At 39.9% G+C, this 23983-nt stretch overlaps 1 protein-coding gene across 1 annotated transcript; it reads left to right on the top strand.

Annotated features, from left to right (window-relative positions):
* The first annotated feature begins 226 nt into the window (after positions 1-226).
* On the top strand, positions 227-22232 carry ZNF671 (zinc finger protein 671). Its single transcript, XM_063091133.1, has 4 exons — positions 227-397; positions 18921-19050; positions 19553-19675; positions 20325-22232. The coding sequence occupies exons 1-4, from the start codon at positions 257-259 to the stop codon at positions 21539-21541; spliced, it is 1611 nt and encodes a 536-aa protein (XP_062947203.1). The 5' UTR covers positions 227-256; the 3' UTR covers positions 21542-22232.
* Positions 22233-23983: the final 1751 nt, after the last annotated feature.

Below are 23983 nucleotides of genomic sequence, written 5' to 3'. Positions count from 1 at the left end.
TATTTCCCAAGGTTTCCCAAGAACCCAGGCCAAGAGCCCCTCTCCTTGGACGATTGCTCAGTGGGAACTACATTACCCAGAAAGCAACGAGGCCACAGGAGTGGCGCGTTTTTGTACGTATCAAAGACATCTGGGCGGGACTTCCGGCATGCTTCTCTCCCCGGACATTTTGTTTGTTTTCCTGAGGTTTTACCAAGCAGGAGCTCCGGAACGCTGAGTAGTCCCCAGGTGGAAGAACCGGGAAAGCTTGGAGGAGATGGCTCTTCTGCATAGAGGTGCGTCCGAGGATCAGCGGGAACGGAAGTGTCTGCGTCCCCGACCTAGACGCCCGCCGCTCTCGGCCACTCTCCGTCCACATAGTCCGTTGGCCGCGGCTGAGCTGATGGACCCGGCGCAGGTGGGTGCTGCGTCCTGCGACCCTCAGCCGCCCTTGCCCCTAACTACGAATCCTAAAGCCCAGAATAAGGGCTCAAGTTCCTGCAGCCCCTGTGAGTGTCCAGGACATTGACGCACTCATGGGTGGGATTTATATTTCTGACAGCCAGTGTGATGGGCTGTTGGGAGAGTGTGACAGAAAAGAGGGGACTGCAATGGTAAAGGCCTGGAGGTGTGACTGAGCCAAGAGCATTCGGGAGATACCGGGTTCTTTATCATAACATGAGCACCCAGCAGAGTTTTAGGAGTTATGCCCGAAATGGCACGCTAAGGAGTGCACCTTCATTCTGCGGACTTTGGGAGCTAAGTTGGGATTTTAAAAGCATCCCATAATTTACTCTGGCGGCAACTTTGCTCAGAGGAGAACGCATTAGGTTGGAATGCGGATGGTAAGGATGGATGCAAGAAGACTAGTAAAGAGGCTATTGCAGTGGACTCTAGGAATGCTTTGGTGGTGGATGTACCAGAGAAAATGGTAGGAGAATGGGAAATAACGATCAGATTCTGGGTAGATTTGAAAGATAGAACCAACAGGATTTCCTGGTGCATCAAATGCTGCTGTGATTAAGAGCAAGGAGTGGAAGACCAAGGTTGTTGTGTGCCCCACCCCCGTTCCCCACGAACACCTTGAAGATAGAAATCGGAAAGTCAGAGTGGGGAGCAGGTTTTAGGAGGATCAGAAGTTGGGGTTTGGACATAGTGACTCTGAGATGTCCCAGAGTGGAGGCTGCCTCACATGGAGGGCTTCCTCAGCTGAAGGAGAAGGTGTGTAGTTTTGGAGAAGGAGCTGCGCTTGAGAAGTCTTCGTGGTGAGAGCAATGGTCTGGGCCAAGTCAAGGCCTGGAGATCCAATTTAGGGGATGAAATCTTAATGATGTTATTTCAGTTGGTCCCTGGGGTGAGAGAGGAGAAGGCTGGGACTGGAGGGCAGGGAAGAGGATGGGAGCATTCCCGAGACTCCCCCAACAAGGGAGGGGTCCTGGCATTTGAAAGGGTTCTGTCTAGTGTCTATAGGAGGTCAGTGCTATAAAGTATAAGGAGCTTGACCTGATGTGGTGTCCATGGTGTGAGATACTGTAAATTTGCTATCATCTGGTGATTTCACCCTCACTTTTTTTTGTTTATTTTTAATTAACAAATAATAATTTCATATATTTGTGGGGTACAATGTGATGTTTTAATACGTGCATACATTGTGGAATGATCAAATCAGGATAATTAGTATATTCATTTCCTCAAATATTTATTTCTTTATGGTGAGAACATTTAAAGTCCTCTTTTTTTGAAGCTATTTTAAAACACATACATCATTATTAGCTATAGTCACCTTGCTGTGCAATAGAACACCAACTTATTCCTCCTAACTAACTTTGTACCTATTGATCAACATCTCTCCTTTCCCTGCCCCTCCACCACTGTTCTACTCTCTACTTCTGAGTGAGACTCTTTCAGATTCCATATAAGTGAGATCATATGGTATTTGTCTCTCTGTGCCTAACTTATTTCACTTAACATTATGTCATCTAGGTTTATACATGTTGTAGCAAATGACATAATTTCCTAGCTTTTTTTCTTTTAAGGTTAAACAGTATTACATTTTGCATGTATACTACATTTTAAAAATCAATTTATCCATTGATGGATGCTTAAGTTGTTTACATATCTTGACTATTGTGAATAATGCTGCAATAAACATGAGAATGTAGACATCTCTTTGGTATGCTGGTTTCAGTTCCTTTGGGCATAAACTGCTAGTGGGATTGCTGGATCATATGGTAATTCTAATTTTAGTTTTCTGAAGAATCTCCATTCTGTTTTCCAAAATGTCAGTACTAATTTACAATACCACCAACAATGTATGAGGTTCCCATATGAAGTTTCCTTTTTCTCCACACTCTTGTCAACATTTGTCATCTTTCTTTTTTTGATAATAGCCAATTTAACAGGTGTGAGTTGATATCTCATTGTGGTTTTAATTTGCATTTCTCTGATGATTAAAGGTGTTGAGCACTTTTTTTATGTATCTGTTGGCCATTTGTATGTCTTCTTTTGAAAAATGTCTATTAAAGTCCTTTGCCTAGTTTTTCATAGAATTATTTGTTTTCTTGTTCTTGAGTAGTTTGAGTTCCTTGTATATTTTGGGGTTAGCCCTTTATCTGATGTATGATTTGTAAATATTTTCTCCCAATTTGTGTGTTGTTGCTTCATTTTATTGTTTCCATTGCTGTGAGGAAGCTTTCTAGTTTGATGCAATCTCATTTGTCTGTTTCTGCTTTTGTTGCTTGTGCATTTGGTTTCATATGTAAGAAATATTTCCCCAGACCAGTTTCATGGATCTTTTGCCACTACGTTTGTTTTTTCTTCTAGTAGTTTTATAGTTTCAGGTCTTATGTTTAAGTCTTCAATCTGTTTTGAGTTGATTCTTGTATAAGGGTGAGATAAGGGTCTACTTTCATTCTTCTGTGTATGGGTATCCAGTTTTCCCAGCACCATTTGTTGTAGAGACTGTCTTATACCTACCATTTGTTCTTCACACCTCTGTCAAAAATCAGTTAATTGTAGATGTGTGGATTTATTTTTGGGCTCCCTATCATATTCCATTGGCTGATATGTCTGTTTTTATGCCAGTACCATGCTGTTTTGATGACTATAGCTTTGTAATGTGTTTTGGTACCTTGTAGTGTGATGCCTCCATCTTTGTTCTTTTTACTCAAGATTGCTTTGGCATACGAATTTTAAGATTATTTTTTCTGTTTCTGTGAAGAATGTCATTGGAATTTTGATAGGGATTGCATTAAAACTGTAGATCACTTTGGGTATGGACATTTAAACAATGTTAATTCTTCCAATTTATGAATACAGGATATCTTTTTATTTATTTGCATCACCTTTGATTTCTTTTATCAGTGTTATGTAGTTTTCAGTATATAGATCTTTCATTTCCTTGATTAAATTTAGTTCTAAGTTTTAAAAATGCTGTTATAGGTGGGATTGTTTTTTTCTTTTCTTTTTCAGACAGTTTATTGTTAGTGTATAGAAATGCTACTGATTTTTGTAAGTTGATTTTATATCATGCAACTTTACTGAGTTTGTGAGTTCTAGCAGTGTTTTGGTGGAGCCTTTAGGATTTTTTTTATGTGTAAGATCATGTTGTCAGAAAACAGACAATTTCACTTACTCCTTTTCTACTTGGGTGCCTTTAATTCCTTTCTCTTGCCTAATTGCTCTGGCTAGGACTTTCAGTACTAGTTAAACAGAAGGGGTAAGAGCAGGCATCCTTGTCTTGATCCTGATCTCAGAGGAAAAGCCTTCAACTTTTTACCATTGAGTATGATGTTAGCTATGAGCTTGTCATATATGACCTTTATTGTGTTGAGGAACAGTCCTTCTCTGCCTAATTTGTTGAGAGTTTTCTCTAGTTCCTTGAGGTGTAACATTAGGTTATTTATTTAAGATCTTTTTTCTTATTCAATGTAGGTGTGTATTGCTGTAAACTTCTCTCTTAGAACTGCTTTGCTGCTGCTTGTAAGTTTTAGTATGTTGTCTTTTCATTTTTGTTTGTCTGAAGATAATTTTTAATTTTGTCTTTAATTTCTTTTTTGACTCAGTAGTTGTTCAGGAGTGTATTGTTTAATTGCCACATATTTGTTAATTTTCCATGATTCCTCCTGTTATTGATTTCTAGTTTCATATCATTGTAGTTGGAAAAGTTACTTGATATATCAGGCATCTTAAATTTGTTAAGACTTGTTTTGTGATCTAACATATGATCTATCCTGAAGAGTGTTCTGTGTTTACTTAAGAATGTGTATTCTGTTTCTCTTGGGTGGAATGATCTGTATATGTTTCTTAGGTCCATTTGGTATAAAGTGTAGTTTAAGTTCAATGTTTTCTTACTGATTTTCTGTCTAGATGATCTATCCAGTGTTGAAAGTGGAGTAGTGAAATCCCCTGTTATTGTGGTGTTGCAGTCCATGTCTCTCTTCAGATATCTTAATGTTAGGTTTATATATTTAGGTGCTCCAATATTGGGTGCATATAATTACAATTATTATATCTTCTTAAAGAGTTACCTTCTTTATCACTATTATAATGACCTTTTTCATCTCTTTTTACAGTTTTTGCCCTAAAGTTTATTTTGTCTGAAATAAGCATAGCTACCCTTGCTCTCTTTTTGTTTTCTTTTGCATGGAATAACTTTTTCCATCCCTTCACTTTCAGTCTATGAATGTTCTTTAAGATGAAGGGAGTCTCTTTTAGGCAGCATAAAATTGGGTCTTGTTTCTTTCACCCATTCAGCCACTCTATGCCTTTTGATTGGAGAATTTAGTTCATTTACATTTAAAGTAATTATTGATAGGTGTAGTGGGTTGGATTATGTCCCCCCAAAACTCACTGAAGCTCAAATTGTGTCCCCCAAGTTTTATGTATTAGAAACTTAGCCCCCACTGAAACTGTTAAGGGGGTGAAATCCTATCATGGTAATTGAGAGAGGGGCCTTAAAGAGGTGATTGGATTGTAGGACTATGCAGTAGCGAATGGATTAAAAATGGTGGTCAGGGTGTGGTTCTGAGGACTTTAAAAAGAAGAGGAGAGTCTGTCTCTCTGCTCTCTCTGCTTCCACCATCTTGCAATGTGAGCCCCCTGGGTCACTGTCGCCACCACCGGATGGACTTTGGACTTCCCAGCCTCAGAAACTGTAAGCAATAAGTGTTGTTTTTCTTTATAAATCACCCAGTTCCAAGTATTCTGTTATAGCAACAAAAATGGACTAATACAATACGTAAGGACTTACTAGTGCTATTTTGTTAATTGTTTCATGGTTGTTTTGTAACTCTTGTTCTTTTTTTTTTTTTCTCTTGCTTTCTTTGTGGTCTGATGCCTTTCTGTAGTGTTATGCTTTAGATCTTTTCTTTATAGTTTTTGTGTTATCTATTATAGGCTTTTACTTTGTGGTTACCTTGAAGTTTACATAAAACATCTTATATAAAAGGGTATTTTGAGTAGGTAGTAAGTTAATTTTGATCACATACACAAATTCTACACTTTTACTCCCCCTTCTCCCATGTTTTGTGTTTTTGGTGTCACACTTCACATCTTTTTGTAATTTGTATCCCTGAACAAATTATTGTAGTTCCCGTTGTTTTTAATACTTTACCTTTTTTAAAAAATTAGTTTAATTTTTTTTTTTTGGAAGCTGGCCTGAGCTTTGCCTTTTGATATTTACACTAGAGATATAATTGATTTGTGCACCACCATTATAATATTAGAATGTTTATAATTTGAAAATGTACTTTCACCAGTCAGTTTTATACATTCATATGTTTTTATGTTACTAATTAACATTCTCCTAGAGTTTGAGGAACTTTCTTTAGCACTTCTTGTAAGGCAGGTCTAGTGATAAACTTTTTCAGCTTTTGGTGTCAGAGAAAATCTTGATCACTCCTTCATCTTTGAAGGACAGGATTGGTGGCAGGTTTTTTGTTTGTTTATTTTTTGCTTTTTCCTCCCAGGATTTTGAATATATCATCTCATTCCCTTCCAGTCTGCTAGGTTTCTGAGAAATCTGCTGTTGGTCTTATGGAAGTTCCCTTGTACATGATGATTTGGTTTCCTCTTGCTGCTTTCAACACACAATCTCTGTCCTTAACTTTGAATAATTCGATTATGATGTGTCTTGCTGTGGGCCTCCTTGGATTCATCTTATTTGGTGTCCTTGGGGACTCCTGGATCTTGCTTTCTATTTCTTTCCCCAGGCTTTGGAATTTTTCTGCTATTATTTTTCTGAATATGTTTTCTGTTCCTTTCTCTCTCTTTCTGGCAAGCTGGTAATGCATTCCACTTGATGGTGTCCCATTAAGTCTCAAGTTAGCTTCACTGTTATTCATTCTTTTTTCTTTTTGCTACTTAGATTGGATGATTTTGAGTGACCTGTCTTTGAATTCACTCATTATTTCTTCTGCTTGATTTGGTCTGCTGTGAACCCTTCTTGAATTTTTCATTCAGTTACAGCATTCTTCAGATCTATATTTTCTGTTTAGTGCTTTTTTCTACTTTCTATCTCTTTGTTGAATTTCTCAGCTTATTCTCTCATTGCTTTCTTGACCTCAGTGAGCATCTTTCTGACCATTATTTTGAATTCCTTGTTGGGTAAATCATGTATCTTCACTTTAGTTGGGTTGGTTTCTGGAGATTTGGGGATATATTCTCCTGTTTTTTCATTTTACCTGACTCTCTTTATTTGTTTCTGCACAGTAGATAAGACTACCTCTCCCAGTCTTGTCAGACTGGCCTTATGTAGAAGGATCTTACTAATTCTGATTCATCTGGGCAAAGATTTTAAGGTGCCTCTCATATCTTTCTGTTTGTCCAGACTTGTCTCTGTTTTTGGTCGCCTCTGGAATCTGTGATGTGCCTTGTTATGTCAGGTATGTGAGACTGAAAAGATAGGAGCCAGACTTTCTAGATATAGCTGGAAAGGTTGGGGTATTGGATATGTGTTCTAGTTCCTTCTCTCTTCACAGGAACTTGAGCATAGGTGTTTATCTCCCACTCTCTCTGCACTAAGCTGAGTAAAGAATCTCTGGCAAATGCCTATACTCACATTCAGGCTGTACCCTCTGATCCTGGGGAGATGCTGCTGGAAGTGGCCCCATTGTATGTCTACCTCTTTGTTTTCTTTGGTCTAGGGCCACTTAGGAATGCAGAATTCTATCAACTCCCAGAGCTAGTTTGTTAGGGAGACAGTCTCTTGGGTGGGAGCTGTAGAAGTTGTGGCACTTGCTGCATGGCCAGATTTCTTCCAGGAGGAATGGATAGGCCTGGATATATCACTGGGGTGAGCCGGGGGAAGCCTTGTGAAGTGCCAAGCTCTGGTTCTGGCTGCCACAGTGCTTTTGTTTGCCCCATTAGCTCCCTGATGCAAGTTTGTTAGAAGACAGGCCATCAAGTAGCCACTGGAAGTGTGTTCCACAAGCCCCTTCTTGAGAAAAAATGGGAGCTACATGTTCCTGTCCTTTCTGCACTGCTTCAAGGGGGTGTAGCCTCTGGAAGTGTTTTCAGTGCGCATTTAAGACCAGCTGTTTGTTCTGTGATTTAGAGAGACTCACATGCCTGGTCCCTTCTCCCAGAGCTAAGAGGTTTAGGATGGAGTCCTTCAAGAGGTAGCAGTAAAGGTTGGGGCACTCAATGCATGGCTTAAAGAAACAGGACTGAATTTTTAAAGCCCCTTCTGTGCACTACATCCCAGGGATGAAGCTGCTGGAAGTGCTTGAGCACCTCTAACAAACTGCTACTTTTTCCTCTGAAGTCTAGAGAGAAACACATATGCCAGTCTGTTCTGTTACCATAGCTAAGAGGTTTAGTTTAGGATGCAGTCTGTCATGTGGAAACTTTAAAAGTTGGGGCACTCAATGTGTAGATAAACTCCTTCCAGCAGCGATTAACAGACCTGGAGTTATTACTGGCACAAACCATCGGAGCAAGCTTCAGAAGTACTGGTCTGCATATCAGGCTGCCTGATGGGCTAATGTTTGTCTGCCACTTTAACTACTAAGTTATTTAGAAGCCAGACCACCAGGTAGCCACTGGAAGAGCGTGTCATAAACCTCTTTGAGAGAGAAACAGGGGGCTGCACTTTTTAAGCCCCTTCTTTGCATTACTCTTGGGATGAAGCTCCTGGAAGTACTTGGAGCACCCATGTCAAACTGCTGCCTTTTTCTTGTGGTCTGGAGAGACTTGCAAGTTTCTGATCTCTGCTTCCAGAGTTGGCAAATTAAGAGCCAAATCATGGGCAATCTTAGAATTAGGGCTGTACATGTAAGGTCCAAATCTTCCTCTTCACAGAGAAAAGATGGGTAATTGGGGATTCCTCTCCTGATTGTGTGACACGATGCCGGGGGCAAAATCTGTGCCCAAGTGTGCCTCAGCTTTTCCTTCCTGTTTGAAGTGGATGTTTTCTTAGTTGCATGTTGAGTATGAGTCTCTCAGCTGGTGTCTGACTTTCTTTTAGAGGGAATTGATCCATGAATAGATGTTTCTTTGGTGCATCCATTGGTAGAGGGAGAGTCAGGAGATTCCTGTTGTGCCATATTGCTGACATCTCTCTCATCATCACTTTTGAACCACTTGTCCTAAGAGAAACACACATTGAAAAGCTCCTCCAGTGCCAGGAATAATTCTTCAGCCACTCTTGGCAAAGCCAAAAAATACCTCAAATGCCATGTGGTGGATTGTCCCAGACTCTTTTAGCATTTTTGACTAAATAAAATTTCTAAGGACAAGCTCACTGGGGACATCTTGTGTCACAGCAAGTTCTTACCAAAGGATTCCTCTAGGGTCATTTGTTCCAGCACAGTAAATGTTTCTGCTCACATTACCTATATATTATTTGTGGTTTTCAGCTTACACATTTTTTTTTTGAGCTACAAAACAGCCAGGAAAGAAAGTTCGCGTTATCATAGTTCCTAGAGTATTCTCATGCTGTATTCCCTATGAAATTGATTTCATAAGAAGATTAAGCATTGATAAATACTAGTGAATCTTTTAGATCCCTATACTGGCCAGCTGCCGAATGAATGAATGAATGAATGAATGAATGAATGAATGATCTTAAAGAATCCACTGTAGGCAATTAGTTGATTTATCTTAAGTACATTTAGACTGATCCTAGGCATGTTCCTTCCTTGGGGGCATTTAAAATAGTATTCACTGAAATCATTACCTGTAGGAACTAATTCTCTTATGAAACCTCATTTGAGAAAGACTTTTCTGGTGAATAAATATACATATGTTCACAGACAATTAAAAAACCCTATGATCTATATTGTGACATTATTTTTGGCCTAGTGGAATGTAAACTTTTAAATATTCAACAGTGAATATTCAATATTCATAACCAAGATGGATGTGTATCTTTTGAATGCTATCATCTATATGTCTGCTTATACTTTTTAAATTTATTCTTTTCTGAGAGGATAGACAAGGTCTAGAAATTTATACATTTGCACTCACAGTTCTTTCAGTTTTATAATATGTATTTTAATTGTAGGAAGAAATTGCCAGGTTGTATTAAATGTATGGAAAATTCTATGAAGTCTATAAGAAATCATTAAGTACAAAAATAGAGATAAGCTAAAAGAAATAAAATGACATCTTATGAATACTAATCATAAGAGAGGGGGAGTGGTTTTATTAATATAAGAAAAAGTTGACTTCAGGAAAAGGTACATAGAGACATTTTATAATATTAAATAGGTAGTTTAATTGAGAAGATAAAAAATTCTAAACATTTATGTAACTAATAACAGGCCTTCAAAATTCTTTTCTGTCAATAATTAATAGAATAAACAGAAAACTAGTAAGGATATAAAGGTGTGACCAACATCATCAGCCAACCTGAATCAAAAATATTTATAAAGCACTACTCCTAGACTACAGTAGAAGACATATCCTTTTCAAGTGCACATTAAACATTGATCAAGATAAACCAAATATTGGGACATGGAATAAATCTGAGTAAATTTGAAGTAATATGGAATATATTCTATAAATAGAACAAAATTAAATTGGAAATTTAGAAATATCCTAGGAAATCCACAGGTATTTAAATTTCACAGAACACTTACATTTTATCAGAGTCAGAGAAGTAGTAAGGGAAATTTAGTAGAAGGTAAACTAGGAATATGTTTTTGTGATACAGGAAAGGGTAATTTAGAAAAATCACAAGAAGCGAAATATATTAAGTGGAAAATGGATAAATATATTTATATTGGAATTGTAGGCTCCTATTTCATTAAACTCATGACAGCCAAAATCTGGAGAGTCAAGAGAGATTGAGAGGATATTTACAATGTCTAAAACTGTCAAGGGATTAATGTATAAAACATACAAAGAAAAAGTAATTAGAACAAGAAATAAAAGGCCTAAAAATAGGAATAGACAGTCAACAGAAGAGGAAATCAGGGCAGCTATCAGGCATGTAAAAAGATATACAAACACATTTAAATTTTAGAAATGCATTTCAAATACAGTGGTATTTATTTACAGAGCACATGATAGAATATAAAGAAAATTCTAAAGCATCTAAAAATGTTACCAGAACTAATCTTATGAATACAAACATAAATATTAATATTAGCAAATAAAATTTAGCCATGTGTAAAAGGAATTATATATCATGACCAAGAGAGATATATTCCAGTGATTCAAGGCTAGTATAAGAAAAACAGTGTAATCCAATTTTTTAACAGGCTAAAGAAGAAAAGTCACATCATATCAATTGATACAGACCAATCACTAGAATTTAACAAAATGTCATGTAAAAATGATCTCTCTATATGTGAGTCCACACACATACACACATTTGTGTATTGTTTCTATGGGTAGATAGATGTACATGTGAATGAGTTATATTTTATATGTCAACAATACATAAAACAATACATACAATACAAAAATTGAATGACGAGATTTAAAACATCTACTATAGCACCAAAAAATACTTAGGAATGAATATAATGAAATATGTGTTAACTCTTAATTATACTCACTCAAAGGTATTTTATTGAAAACTACAAAATATCATTATTATTATTATTTCAGTATTATTTATACAATTTTGTTGAAATCTGTAAAATATTTCTGTTGAGGAAAATTAAAGATGACCTAAATAAATGGAGTGATTCTTTCTGTAGGATTCAGTGATTTCACTTTTCCTTCCTTCCAAGAGTTTAGTGCTCTCTTGGGGCTCCAGTATGGATTAATGGTTTCCTGTTGGGAATTCAGGCCAAGTTTCTTTTGACCACACAAATACACCTGCAGTCAGTTGACCTGTGGACAGTTGGGGAGGGCAAGGGAGATGAAGTTCTGATTCCTGCAGGAGGTAGGCACCTGGAACTCTGAACCAAAGGTGCAGGTTGAAGGAATCTGGGAAGGCTTCAAGTTTGTCCTGTTTGGAGGCTGTTGGCCTGGGGAAGCTGGAGGTGGGCTAACTAGCAACAGGACATCCTATGCAATTGGTTAGGAGTGTATATTTGGTTTCCTTCTGGTTGGTCCTAAATTGGAAACTAGTGTAAAAGTTAGTGAAAGTGGCAGTTTTTTCCAAGTTCTGACCATGTTTGTCAGATTACTGTAGAGGTTGTGGGTCAGAATTTTATTTTTGTGTATATTGACACTACAAGTCAACCAGGAGGGAGGTTGCAATAGCCTTAAGTGAGTTTAGTGAGGCTGTGCCAGAGTGGTTGCTGTGAAGGTGTCAGAAGAGGTGGCTTTCTCAGTGTTATTTTACTAGGGCTGATCATACTTTCTGAAGTGGATTGTGAGAGGGGAGGGGAGGAGTCAGAGGTGACCCAAAATTTTAGACTAGCTGCTAGAAGGATGGAAATGTCATTTGTAAGAGTAACTTTCAGAGGATTAGGTGGAGATAGGAAGTTTGTGACTGGTTAGGAGACAGCATGTGTAAGGTAGGCAGAATAATGGCCTCCCAAAGATGTTAATTTCCTGATTCCTGGAACTTTTGAATATGTTAACTCCCATGGCAAAAGGGACTTAGATTATGTGATCAAGGATCTTAAGATGTAGAGATTATCCTGGATTGTCCAGTATGCCCAGTGTAATCACAGGGGTACTTTTATGAGGTAAGCATAAGTGTTAGAGTTAGAGAAGGAAATTTGAAGAAGGAAATAGAGTGACTTCAGTGATGTTAAAGTGTTGCTGGCCCCCAGCCTGGCCGAGTGCATGCCAACCAGAGAGGGCACCCCGCCGGAAAGGCCTGAGATCCGTGGAGACCACATCGCCCGTGGTGCCAGCGTGTGACTGTGCAGGTAGGCCTCACCACTGCTGGACCCCATCCCAAGCCCGGCTAAGTGTGTGCCAACCAGAGAGGTGCCCCTGCTTAGAGGCCCGAGACCCGCGGAGACCACACACCCCACAGCACCAGCACGTGACTGAGCAGGTAGACCTCGCTGCCACCAGACCCCATCCCAAGCCTGGCCGAGTGTGCGCCGACCAGATAGGTGCTCCCCCAGAGAGTCCTGAGTCCCATGGAGACCACACACCCCATGGCACCAGCACGCAACCTAGCAGGAAGGCCTCTCCACTGCCAGACCACATCCCCTGCCTGGCCAAGTGCACGACAACCACAGAGGTGCGTCCTGGGAGAGGCCCAAGACCCGAGGCGACTATGCACCTGAGGCACCAGTGGACAAATGAACAGACTCTGAGGCAGCCGTGCCAAATTGGCAGCCCCAGCAGCATCCTAGCCAGACAATATTGTTGAACCAGTGAACTGTGAAATCCCTTGCCACAATGACTAAACGTCAAAGGAAAAATACCAGAAATATGAAAAATCAAGAAAGTACACCACCAAGGGGCAATAACTCTCAAGCTCTAGATCCTATAGATAAGAAGCCCTTGAAATGTCTGACAAGGAATTTTGAGCGATAAGTCTAAGAACTAAATGAGATACAAGAAAACTCAGCAAGATAACACAATGAAACGAGGAAAAGTATACAGGACCTGAAAGAAGAAATGTACAAGGAAATCAACGCCCTGAAAAAGAATGTAGCAGAGCTTACTGAGCTGAAGAATTCATTCAACAAAATAAAAAACACAACAAAGAGTTTAACCAGCAAGCTTGCAGAAGCAGAAGAGAGAACTTCTGACCTTGAAGATGGGATGTTTGAAATAACACAGGAAGACAAAAAAAAAAAGAAAAAAATTAAAAACATTGAAGAAAATCTAAGAGAAATATCAGACAACCATAAGTGCTCAAATATCTGAGTCATGGGTATTCCAGAAGGGGAGGAAAAAGGAGATTGTATTGAGAACATATTCAAGAAAATACTGGCAGAAAACTTCCCAGGTATAGGAAAAGACACAGATCTTCAGATTCAGGAAGCTCTAAGATCCCCCAAAATATTCAATCCAAAGAGGTCTTCTCCAAGACATGTTATAGTCAAGTTGGCAAAACCCAAAGACAGAGAGAAAATCTTAAAAGCTGCAAGAGAGAAGCATCAAATCACCTATAAAGGAGCCCCAATCAGACAAATATCAGACTTTTCATCACAAACCCTAAGAGCCAGACAGGAATGGAATGATATATTCAAAATACTAAAAGACAGAGATTGCCAGCCAAGAATACTCTACCCTGCACGGCTATCCTTCCAAAATGAAGGGAAATAGTATATTTCTCAGACAAACATAAACCACAGGATTTCACTACCACATGACCACCCTTACAAGAGATTCTGAAGGGAGTACTGGGTTTGGTGCCTGAAAAATAACTACCACTGCCATAAAAACTCAAGAAACATCAAAACCCACTAGTAAAATTAAAATGCCAACAATGAAGAGGAAAAAAAAGTATACCTACAACCCAAGGAACCAAGAAATACAGAAGACAAACAGTAAATCAGAAAGAAAGGAAGAAAAGACAGTTAAGACATCCAAACAAAAATCAATAAAATGCTAGGAGTAAATCAGCACTTTTCAATAACAACTCTTAAAGTAAAAGGATTAAATTCCCCAATCAAAAGACACAGACTGGCTAACTGGATTAAAAAGGAGGACCCAACTATATGCTGCCTTCAAGAGTCCCACCCCACCTATAAAGACTCACATAGACTAAGAGTGAAAGGATGGAAAAAGATTTACCATGCAAACAGAAATGAAAAACGAGCTGGAGTAGCTGTTCTTATATCTGATAAAATAGTCTTTAAACTAAAAACCATAAAAAGAGATACTGAGGGCCACTATATAATGATAAAAGGATTGATCCATCAAGAAGACATAAGCATCATAAATATATATGCACCCAATGTTGGAGCAGCCAGATTTATAAAGCAAACTCTATTAGACCTAAAGAAAGAAATAGCAGGGGACCTGAACACCCCACTATCAATATTGGATAGATCATCTAGGCAAAGAATCAGCAGAGAAACACAAGATCTAAACAATACGACCAATTGGACTTGGCAGATATCTACAGAACATTCCATCCAACAACCTCAGAAGATTCATTCTTCTCATCAGAATATGGATCATTCTCCTGGATAGGTCACAAGTTAGGTCACAAATCAGGTCTCAACAAATTCCAAAAAACTGGAATTATCCCACATATTTTTTCAGACCACAATGGATTAAATTAGAAATCAATTACAAATGAAATTCTGGAAACTACACAAACACATGGAAATTAAACAGCACTCTCCTTAATGATTATGGGTCCAAGAAGCAATCAAACAGGAAATCAAAAAATGTATTGAAACTAATGAAAACAATGATACATCATACCGAAACCTGTGGGATACTGTAAAAGCAGTACTAAGGGGGAAATTTATCACATTAAATGCTTACTTCAGAAGAATGGAAAGATGGCAAGTGAACAACCTAATACTTCACCTTAAAGAAGTAGAAAAACAAGAACAATCCAAACCCAAAGTTAGCAGGCAGAAAGAAATTATTAAGATTAGAGCAGAACTTAATGAAATTGAAACCCCAAAAACGATACAGAAGATTAGTCAATCAAAAAGTTGGTGTTTTGAAAAGATAAATGAAATTGACAAAACATTAGCATGGCTAACTAAAAAAAGATGAGAGAAAACCCACATAATAATAATTAGAAATGAAGAAGCTGGTATTACAACTGATACCTCTGAAATACAAGGAACCATTCAAGACTACTATAAACAACTATATGCCAATAAATTTGAAAATCTGGAGGAAATGAATAAATTTTTGGACACACACAAACTACCAAAACTGATCCAAGAAGATGTAGAAAATTTGAACAGACCAATAACAATAAAAGAGATAGGAGCTTTTATCAGAAGGCTCCCAACAAAGAAAAGCCCAGGACCAGATGGATTCACAGCAGAATTCTACCAAACATTCAAAGAAGAATTGACACCAATTCTCTACAAACTATTCCAAAAGATTGAAGCAGAGGCAATTTCCCCAAACTCATTGTATGAAGCAAACATAACCCTGATACCAATACCAGGTAAAAGTACAACTAAAAAAGAAAACTACAGGTCAATATCCTTGATGAATGTAGACGCAAAAATCCTCAGTAAAATACTAGCTAACAGAATACAGCAACAAATATGCAAAAATATACACCATAATCAAGTGGGATTCATCCCAGGGATGCAAGGTTGGTTCAACATATGAAAATCAATAAATGTGATTCACCATATCAATAAATCAAGCACAAGAACCATATGATCATCTCTATAGATGCTGAGAAAGCATTTGATAAAATCCAACTCTCATTCATGATGAAGACTCTCTACATGTTAGGCATAAATGGAAACTATCTCAACATAATTAAAGCCATATATGGTAAACCCACTGCCAATATCATCCTGAATGGGGAAAAGCTGAAAGCTTTTCCTTTAAGAACAGGAACTAGACAAGGATGCCCACTCTCACCACTCCTATTCAACATAGTGTTGGAAGTACTAGCCAGAGCAATCAGAGAAGAGAAGGAAATAAAGGGCATCCAGATTGGAAAAGATGAAGTCAAACTGTCCCTCTTTGCAGATGACATGATCCTATATATCAAACAGCTGAAAGCCTCTACAAGAAAACTCTTGGAGTCGATAAATGATTTCATCAAAGTAGCAGGATACAAAATCAACACACAAAAATCAGTAGCATTTCTATTCTCCAATAGTGAACATGCAGAAAGAGAAATGAAGAAAGCTTGCACATTTACAGTAGCCACCAAAAAAATAAAATACTTATGAATTGAGTTAACCAAGGATGTGAAAAATCTCTGTAATGAGAACTACAAACCACTGCTGAGAGGAATTAAAGAGGACACAAGAAGATGGAAAGATATCCCCTGCTCTTGGATTGGAAGAATCAACATAGTGAAAATGTCCCTACTACCCAAAGTGATATACAAATTCAATGCAATCCCCATCAAATTTCCAATGACGTTTTTCTCAGAAATGGAAAGAGCTATCCAGACATTTATATGGAATAACAAAAGACCATGCATAGCCAAAGTAATGCTGAGCAAAAACAATAAAGCTGGAGGCATAACACTACCTGACTTTAAGCTATACTACAAAGCTATAATAACCAAAACAGTATGGTACTGGCATAAAAACAGACACACTGATCAGTGGAATAGAATAGAGAATCTAGAAATCAACCCACACACCTACAGCTATCTGATCTTTGACAAAGGCACCAAGCCTGTACACGGGGGAAGAGACTGCCTCTTTAGCAAATGGTGCTGGGACAACTGGATATCAATATGCAGGAGAATGAAACTAGACCCATACCTTTCACCATACACTAAAGTCAACTCAAAATGGATTAAAGAATTAAATATACACCCTGAAACAATAAAACTTCTTTAAGAAAACATAAGAGAAATACCTCAGGAAGTAGGACTGGGCACAGACTTCCTGAATATGACCCCCAAGGCACAGGCAACCAAAGGGAAAATAAACAAATGGGATTATATCAAGCTAAAGAGCTTCTGCACAGCAAAAGAAACAACTAACAGAATTAAAAGGCAACCAACAGAGTAGGAGAAAATATTTGCAAAATATACATCTGACAAAAGATTAATATCCAGAATGTAAAAGGAACTGAAACAACTTTACAACAGAAAAACAAGTAACCTAATTAAAAAATGGGCAAAAGAGCTAAATAGGCATTTCTCAAAGGAAGATATACGAATGGCCAACAGACACATGAAAAAAATGCTCAACATCACTCAGCATTTGGGAAATGCATATCAAAACCACACTGAGATACCATCTTACCCCAGTTAGGATGGCTAATATCCAAAAGACTGTGAATGATAAATGCTGGCGAGGTTGCGGAGAAAAAGGAACTCTCATACATTGTTGGTGGGACTGCAAAGTGGTGCAGCCTCTATGGAAAATGGCATGGAGGTTCCTCAAACAATTGCTGATAGATCCACCATATGACCCATCTATCCCACTGCTGGGAATATACCCGGAAGAATGGAAATCATCAAGTCAAAGGTATACCTGTTCTCCAGTGTTCATCGCAGCACTCTTTACAATAGCTAAGAGTTGGAACCAGTCCAAATGTCCATCATCAGATGAGTGGATACAGAAAATGTGGTATATCTACACAATGGAATACTACTCAGCTATAAAAAAGAATGAAATACTGCCATTTGCAACAACATGGATGGACCTAGAGAGAATTATGTTAAGTGAAACAAGTCAGGCACAGAAAGAGAAATATCACATGTTCTCACTTATTGGTGGGAGCTAAAAATAAATAAATATGCAAATAACCTGGGGGTGGGGAGGGAAGAAGACACAACAATTACAATTCCTTGAAGTTGGTAAGACAAGCAAACAGATATGAGGTTGTTGGGAGGGAGGGGGGAGAGGGAGGAGGGAGGGAGGTTTCAGTAATTGAACACAATAATCAACCACGTTGTATATTGACAAAATAAAATAAAATGAAAAAAAATGAGAAAAAAAAAGTGTTCTTGGCGATGAAGACAGAGAAAGGGCCCAGGAGGCAAGGAATGTAGGGAGTCTCTAAAACTTGGAAAAGGTGAAAGAGTAGACTCTCCTCTAGAGCTGCCAGAAGGAACACAATCTAATTGACATCTTGATTTTAGCCTAGAACTGTAAGATGATAAATTTGTTTAGTTTTAAGTTATAAAGTTAGTAGTAATTTTTTACAGCGGCAATAGGAAACTAATACAAGGGTACTTCAAATGTTTGTGGAAAAATAGAAATAAAAGATAATATGAATCTTTCCGTGAACTGTTTGAAGTGCCCTCATATATACGCAACAGAGGAAAGGAAGAGGGTAGAGGGTACCTGAGATTTTTATGTGGGTTTGGGTGCCTGTGATTGAAGAAAGGAACAAGACCAGATTGGGAGGCTTTCAGAGCAGGAATAGGGGCTTTCTTTGGCAATTGGGCCATTGGAGATTGGGGTAAGATAGGATACTGATTGATTGCGAAGCACTCTCTCAATGCTGTGGATACAGTGACATTTGAGAAGTCCAAGAGTATATCTATGTTGAGGGCTAGAAGGGTGGTGGAGGGTAGCTGGAGATGTGCAGGAGATGTGGTCCAAAGAGGGATGCGCATGAGAAGAGGGAGTGTGAACTGATGGTCCTAGGGCCCTGTTATTGGGGGCATAAGTGAGAGGAGTGAGCACGTGTTTATGTCTGGGTGGCATGATCTGGGATACCTCAGGGGAATTAGCTGGTGGGAGAGGAGGTGGACCTCTGTGTGCCAGGCTCAGAGTGTCAATGTCATTTATCACTCAACTTGCCTGTTGTTGCTATGGGCTGACACAGTGATCGCTAGGGTAATCAGGAGAGAACAAGGACCAATGGTACCAGTGCCTTGTATCTCCTCTGACTTGGCGACCCATGGAGCTGGGTGTGTAGCACATTGTTGTGGGTAGATAGATGGGGGATCATTGGTCGAGAGACTTTTCATGGACCTTGCTATCCTGTCACAGCAGAGCTATGTGATCTTCGAGGACGTGTTTGTTTACTTCTCCCGGGAAGAATGGAGGCTCCTTGACAATGCTCAGAGACTCCTGTACCGTGATGTGATGCTGGAGAACTTTGCAGTTTTAGCCTCACTTGGTAAGTTCCTTACACCCATCCCACGTTGCCTTTCTCCTTTTCCCCAGGGACCCTTCCCTGGGTTGGATCATGAGAACTGTTTCCTTCACTGGTTTCCCTGAGTAGGTGTCATCGGTCCTGTGGCTAAACAGTATGGAGTGTCCTCACTTGATGAACAGCCCTGAAGCCATGCGGCCAAGGTTTGGCATCACGAGACTTGTGTTTTCCCCAATGGATCTCATTAGGTTTGGTCACTTTCTGGGCTGGTGGATCTGTCCAAAATTATGGCGCCTTTGTGCCCAAGGTTCTAACCTTCCCTCCAGGTTACATTTTCTGGAGCCTAACTGTGCCAAGAATTGTAGAGGCTCACATAATCACTACTTATGGGGACCTTTGGGCTATTCCTGCAAAACCTTCCTTTGAGATTTTTTTTTGTAATAATAATTTTTTCACCCGTGGCCTGTCAGAGGGTGGCTTGCTCTGGGCCAGTGCTGGCTGCTCACCTTTCCTGGCTTTCCTTTAGGAATTGTGTTTTCCAGATCACATGTAGTGATGAAGCTAGAACAAGGGGAAGATCCCTGGGTGCCTGACCAGGTGGATCCGACTCTAGCCACAGAAAGAGAGACCCAGAGGGGACCTGGACCTGGTGAGTGGATGTCAGGGAAGGGCACGATTTCAAGGCTGGAATCAAAACCAGCGACATTAGCTGTTTACACACCAGAGTGTGGTTTCAAGGCCTGTGGCCACACAGTGTTTTTACCTTTCTTTCCCCATTCATGACACAGAGACTTATCATTTCCAGTCTGACTTCTAGCTCTTTGCCATCCCTCACCTTTTTGTCCTCTATCTCCCACCCATCCTTTCCACTACTCTGTCTGTATTTTTCCACAGTGTTGACCTATACTTAATGTTCATGAGATTTGTGCACAGCTTTAAATAGCCCTTGAACACCAACCACTCACATGTAGTTAGATTTTCTTGGGCCTAGACACATCCTGCATAACTCTCACATGTCACCAACAGTCAAGGTCCTTCTGGAAGCCATTTGCTGTGTCCCATCCTCATATTCTTGCCCTTCATTGGGCCTCCCCTAGTATGTGACCTTCGGAAGCCCAGTACCTCATAGCAGCCCATTCCTCAACCTGACCATGCCTTATCCTGAATTTCCTGGGACTCTTTCCTTATCCCCTCTTTCCTGGGACTCTTTCTTGGGTGTGTCAGACACACATTAATGATGGGATTGCCCCCTCCTACCAAAGTTAACATGCATTTCATCAACATTTCTGTGCTTTCAGATTGTTGGCTTGGTGTGGAGGATGAGGAGGCCTGCTCTGAGCAGAGTGTTTCCTTAGAAGGAGTGTCACAGGTTAGGACTCTTATGGAAGATCTGAAGACCCACCCACGTGACATGTGTGGCCCAATATTGAAAGATATCTTACATTTGACTGAATACCAGGGGGAAAAAGCCAAGCAGAAACCACATACATGTGGGGCATGTGGGAAGCAATTTTGGTTTAGTATAAATGTTCACCAGCACCAAAAGCAGTGCAGTGGAGAGAAATCCTTCAGAAAGAATAAGGGCAGGGACTCTGTGAAATACTGCAGAGTCTATGTGCCAGAGAAGAGCTATACGTGTGGGAAGGGCAGGATGGACTTCCCAGCCACCTCTGGTCTTCTTCAGCACCAGGCCCTTCACAGCAGGATGAAGCCCCACAAGAGCACCAAGCTTGGGGAGGGCTTTTGCAGTGGACAGAGGTATCACAAGTGCAGTGAATGTGGGAAAGCATTCCCCCGCAAAGACACACTTGCTCGGCATCAGAGAATTCACACTGGAGCAAGGCCTTATGAGTGTAGTGAATGTTGGAAATCCTTTAGCCAAAGCTATGACCTCTTTAAACACCAGACTGTTCACACTGGAGAAAGACCTTATGAGTGTAGTGAATGTGGGAAATTTTTTAGACAAATCTCTGGCCTTATTGAACATAGGCGAGTTCACACAGGTGAAAGGCTCTATCAGTGTGGCAAATGTGGGAAATTCTTTAGCAGTAAGTCTAATCTCATTAGACATCAGGAAGTTCACACAGGAGCAAGGCCTTATGTGTGCAGTGAATGTGGGAAAGAGTTTAGCCGCAAGCACACGCTTGTTCTGCACCGGAGAACTCACACTGGAGAGAAGCCTTATGAATGCAGTGAATGTGGGAAGACCTTTAGCCAGAGCTCCCACCTTAACGTACACTGGAGAATTCATAGCAGTGATTATGAATGCAGTAGATGTGGGAAAGCTTTTAGCTGCATCTCTAAACTCATTCAGCACCAAAAAGTTCACTCCGGAGAAAAGCCTTATGAGTGCAGCAAATGTGGGAAAGCCTTCACCCAAAGGCCAAACCTTATTCGGCACTGGAAAGTTCATACTGGAGAAAGGCCTTATGTATGCAGTGAATGTGGGAAAGAGTTCATCCGAAAACAGACACTTGTTTTGCACCAGAAGGTTCACACTGGAGATAAGACTTAAGAGTGTAGTGCATGTGGGAAATCCTCTGGCTAGTGCTTCTAACTTATTGCCCACTGGAAAAGTCCTAGCAGTGATCATGAGTGCAGCAGATGCAATAAATCCTTTACCCAAAGGCTGAACCTTACTTGCCATTAGAAAGTTCACACTAGACAAAGGCCCTGACAGCATAGGGAATGTGCTGTCTCTTTGTTCATCCTAATAGCTCACCCCAGAGTGAAGCTTTGAGATTGGCCTTTGTGGGGAAACCATTAGTGAGAGGTGAAACCTCATACACATGAACATCCACTGGGGAGATTCCCTATGAGTGCCAAGTATGTGAGATGCTTTCAGGAACTCTGTTGCACTTCCTTAACTGCTAGGGGTCTTTGCCAGTAGCAGAAGCCATCTTGCCACTACTATCTGGCAGTATTGTGCAGTGTATGCTTGTCATCCCAGCAGTTTATGGCAGGCAGACCTCTGCTCTCTCCTCGGTCTCTGGAAGGAGTCATGAGTGGTATCATGGCCTATCAGGAGTCCTCGTCTCCTCCCTTATGATGGAAATAATCACCTTTCTTCCAGAGGACCCAAGAAAGGTTCTGCAGGTAGCTTGCAGAGGCTGATCTTCATGGACTTTTTGATTTCATGTGATGCTCACTATGGATGTATCCAGTCTCCAAGTCACCCAGCCCTGGAACTGCCTGCCTCACTCACATCGCTCGTATTTGTGTAATAATAAAGGCCTTTTTCTTTAAACCACCTTTCATCTTGGGGGTTCTGTTCATTGTATGGAATGTATTGAGGAAACAGTTATGTTCTAATCAGCATGAAAGGGTAAACAGCTTTTATGGGAGTCCCCAGTTTCCTGTGCTTCAGAGAGGACAGTATGATGGTATTATGTGCTCTTTAACATCCGAAAATCCCATGACAACACAGAGGTCCAATTTGATTGCTGATAGTTTCCACTTGGCATAATTGGTTAGGCACTCTGGCTTGACTACGTTACCAGAAGGGTGTAAAATCCCTGCTGGGATCGTCTGACCTAAGCTCTCCTGAAGCTCGGATTCATCACTAAGCTATTGGTGTCTCAATCTGGAAGTGAATCACATCAGTGTGTGAATATGAGTCTGGGAAACTGTGCCTGCATATCTGTCTGATCCCCGATGTGGGCATGCATTCTCTTTCTCTTGCTGCTCAATGTCCTTTGCTTTTAACGAAACATCACATGAGTGTGCTCTATGGAGTCTTGCAAGTATTTTTAATTACATTTGTGAAGTTTTTGCATTGGTAATGAGGATGGGATATTTCATATGACCCTTGAGTCTAATTCAAGTAATAATGGCTAAGGGGTTATTGGACAGAAAGAAAGATGGGAGAGGGTGCTGAGAAAGAATTTTTGTTAACAGGTTGACTGTCAGGCCATCTTTGGGTTAAGGTTGCACAAGTGATGCACTCACAAACAGGAGGAAAAACGTAAGTGGGACCTGGAGTCTGTAAGTCAGGTGGGATAACTAAATGGATTGCAAAAGAAATTGAAACTGAGAGGAAGTCAGCCAAGAATATGGTGCCTTGGCTGCTTGCTTTTTTTTTCCCCCCTTCTCCATTCTAGCAAATGTAAAGGTACCAGAGAACAGCTAAATGTTGGCTAGAGCTGTGGATTATAGCCTGTGGATTAAGTACAATACTACACCTTCTCCTAACTCCATCCCTCTGACCCAGTTGCTTAACGTCATGATAAAAGGGGAGAAACATGATATGAGGCGTGATGTTATGGATTGCCTTGTTGAGCTCTCTTGAATGGAACTTAATGCTGGGGGAAAAGGTGAAGATTATTCAGAAGAAAGGTTGGAAGAAACCCCAGGACAACTATGTGGATAAAATTGTTCAGGTAGTTGATTAAAAATGACATTAAAAAGGGAAGGAAGATGGGGTAGCTGCTAAAATTTTGACGGATCACTCTTCAAGGAACTGGGACTAATTCTCTCAGCTTACCCTAGTCTTGGTAATTTTTTAAAATGTGGAAATTGTAAAAAGGAGGCACCTATAATCTTTGCAGAGCCTGTTCTGATTATAATCAGGTAGGGAAATGGAGAGTATTATGACTGGTTGGCAGGTCAGGGTCTTGTGAGCTCCAGCAGGGATTCTAAATACACTTCCATTGGTATGAGTAAAATGGCCTGGGGACAGTGAGAAAACTCAGTTGCTGAATGCTGATGATCATTGTTGCTATAAGTTAAGAATATGGTGATACAACCAGAGAAGGCTTGCGGGTGAAAAAGCATGGCCCGTAGCAGAATTTAAGGACAGAAATTATGAAAGTTTGTTGCCTCACCTTTACCATTAATGCATTATTGGAATGGATGCGATATGTAAATATGTTCTGAGTCCTGTTTTAAGTGAGCATCCTGGATGGGAACCTTTAGAATTACCTAAACTCACTCAAGTGGTTAGTTTAAAATAGAATAG

This window comes from Cynocephalus volans, chromosome 3 (genome assembly GCF_027409185.1).
Source record: "Cynocephalus volans isolate mCynVol1 chromosome 3, mCynVol1.pri, whole genome shotgun sequence".
Taxonomy (NCBI): domain Eukaryota; kingdom Metazoa; phylum Chordata; class Mammalia; order Dermoptera; family Cynocephalidae; genus Cynocephalus; species Cynocephalus volans.
The sequence above is the reverse complement of the archived record's forward strand: the minus strand, read 5'-3'. Positions and strand labels throughout refer to the sequence as shown.

What these genes read in the sequence shown, in the direction of transcription:
- ZNF671 (XM_063091133.1), top strand. Translation starts at nt 257, where the DNA reads ATGGCTCTTCTGCATAGAGGTGCGTCCGAGGATCAGCGGGAACGGAAG. An exon ending in AGCTGATGGACCCGGCGCAG is followed by an intron (nt 398 to 18,920) that starts GTGGGTGCTGCG and finishes ATCCTGTCACAG; the next exon opens with CAGAGCTATGTGATCTTCGA. An exon ending in TGCAGTTTTAGCCTCACTTG is followed by an intron (nt 19,051 to 19,552) that starts GTAAGTTCCTTA and finishes GCTTTCCTTTAG; the next exon opens with GAATTGTGTTTTCCAGATCA.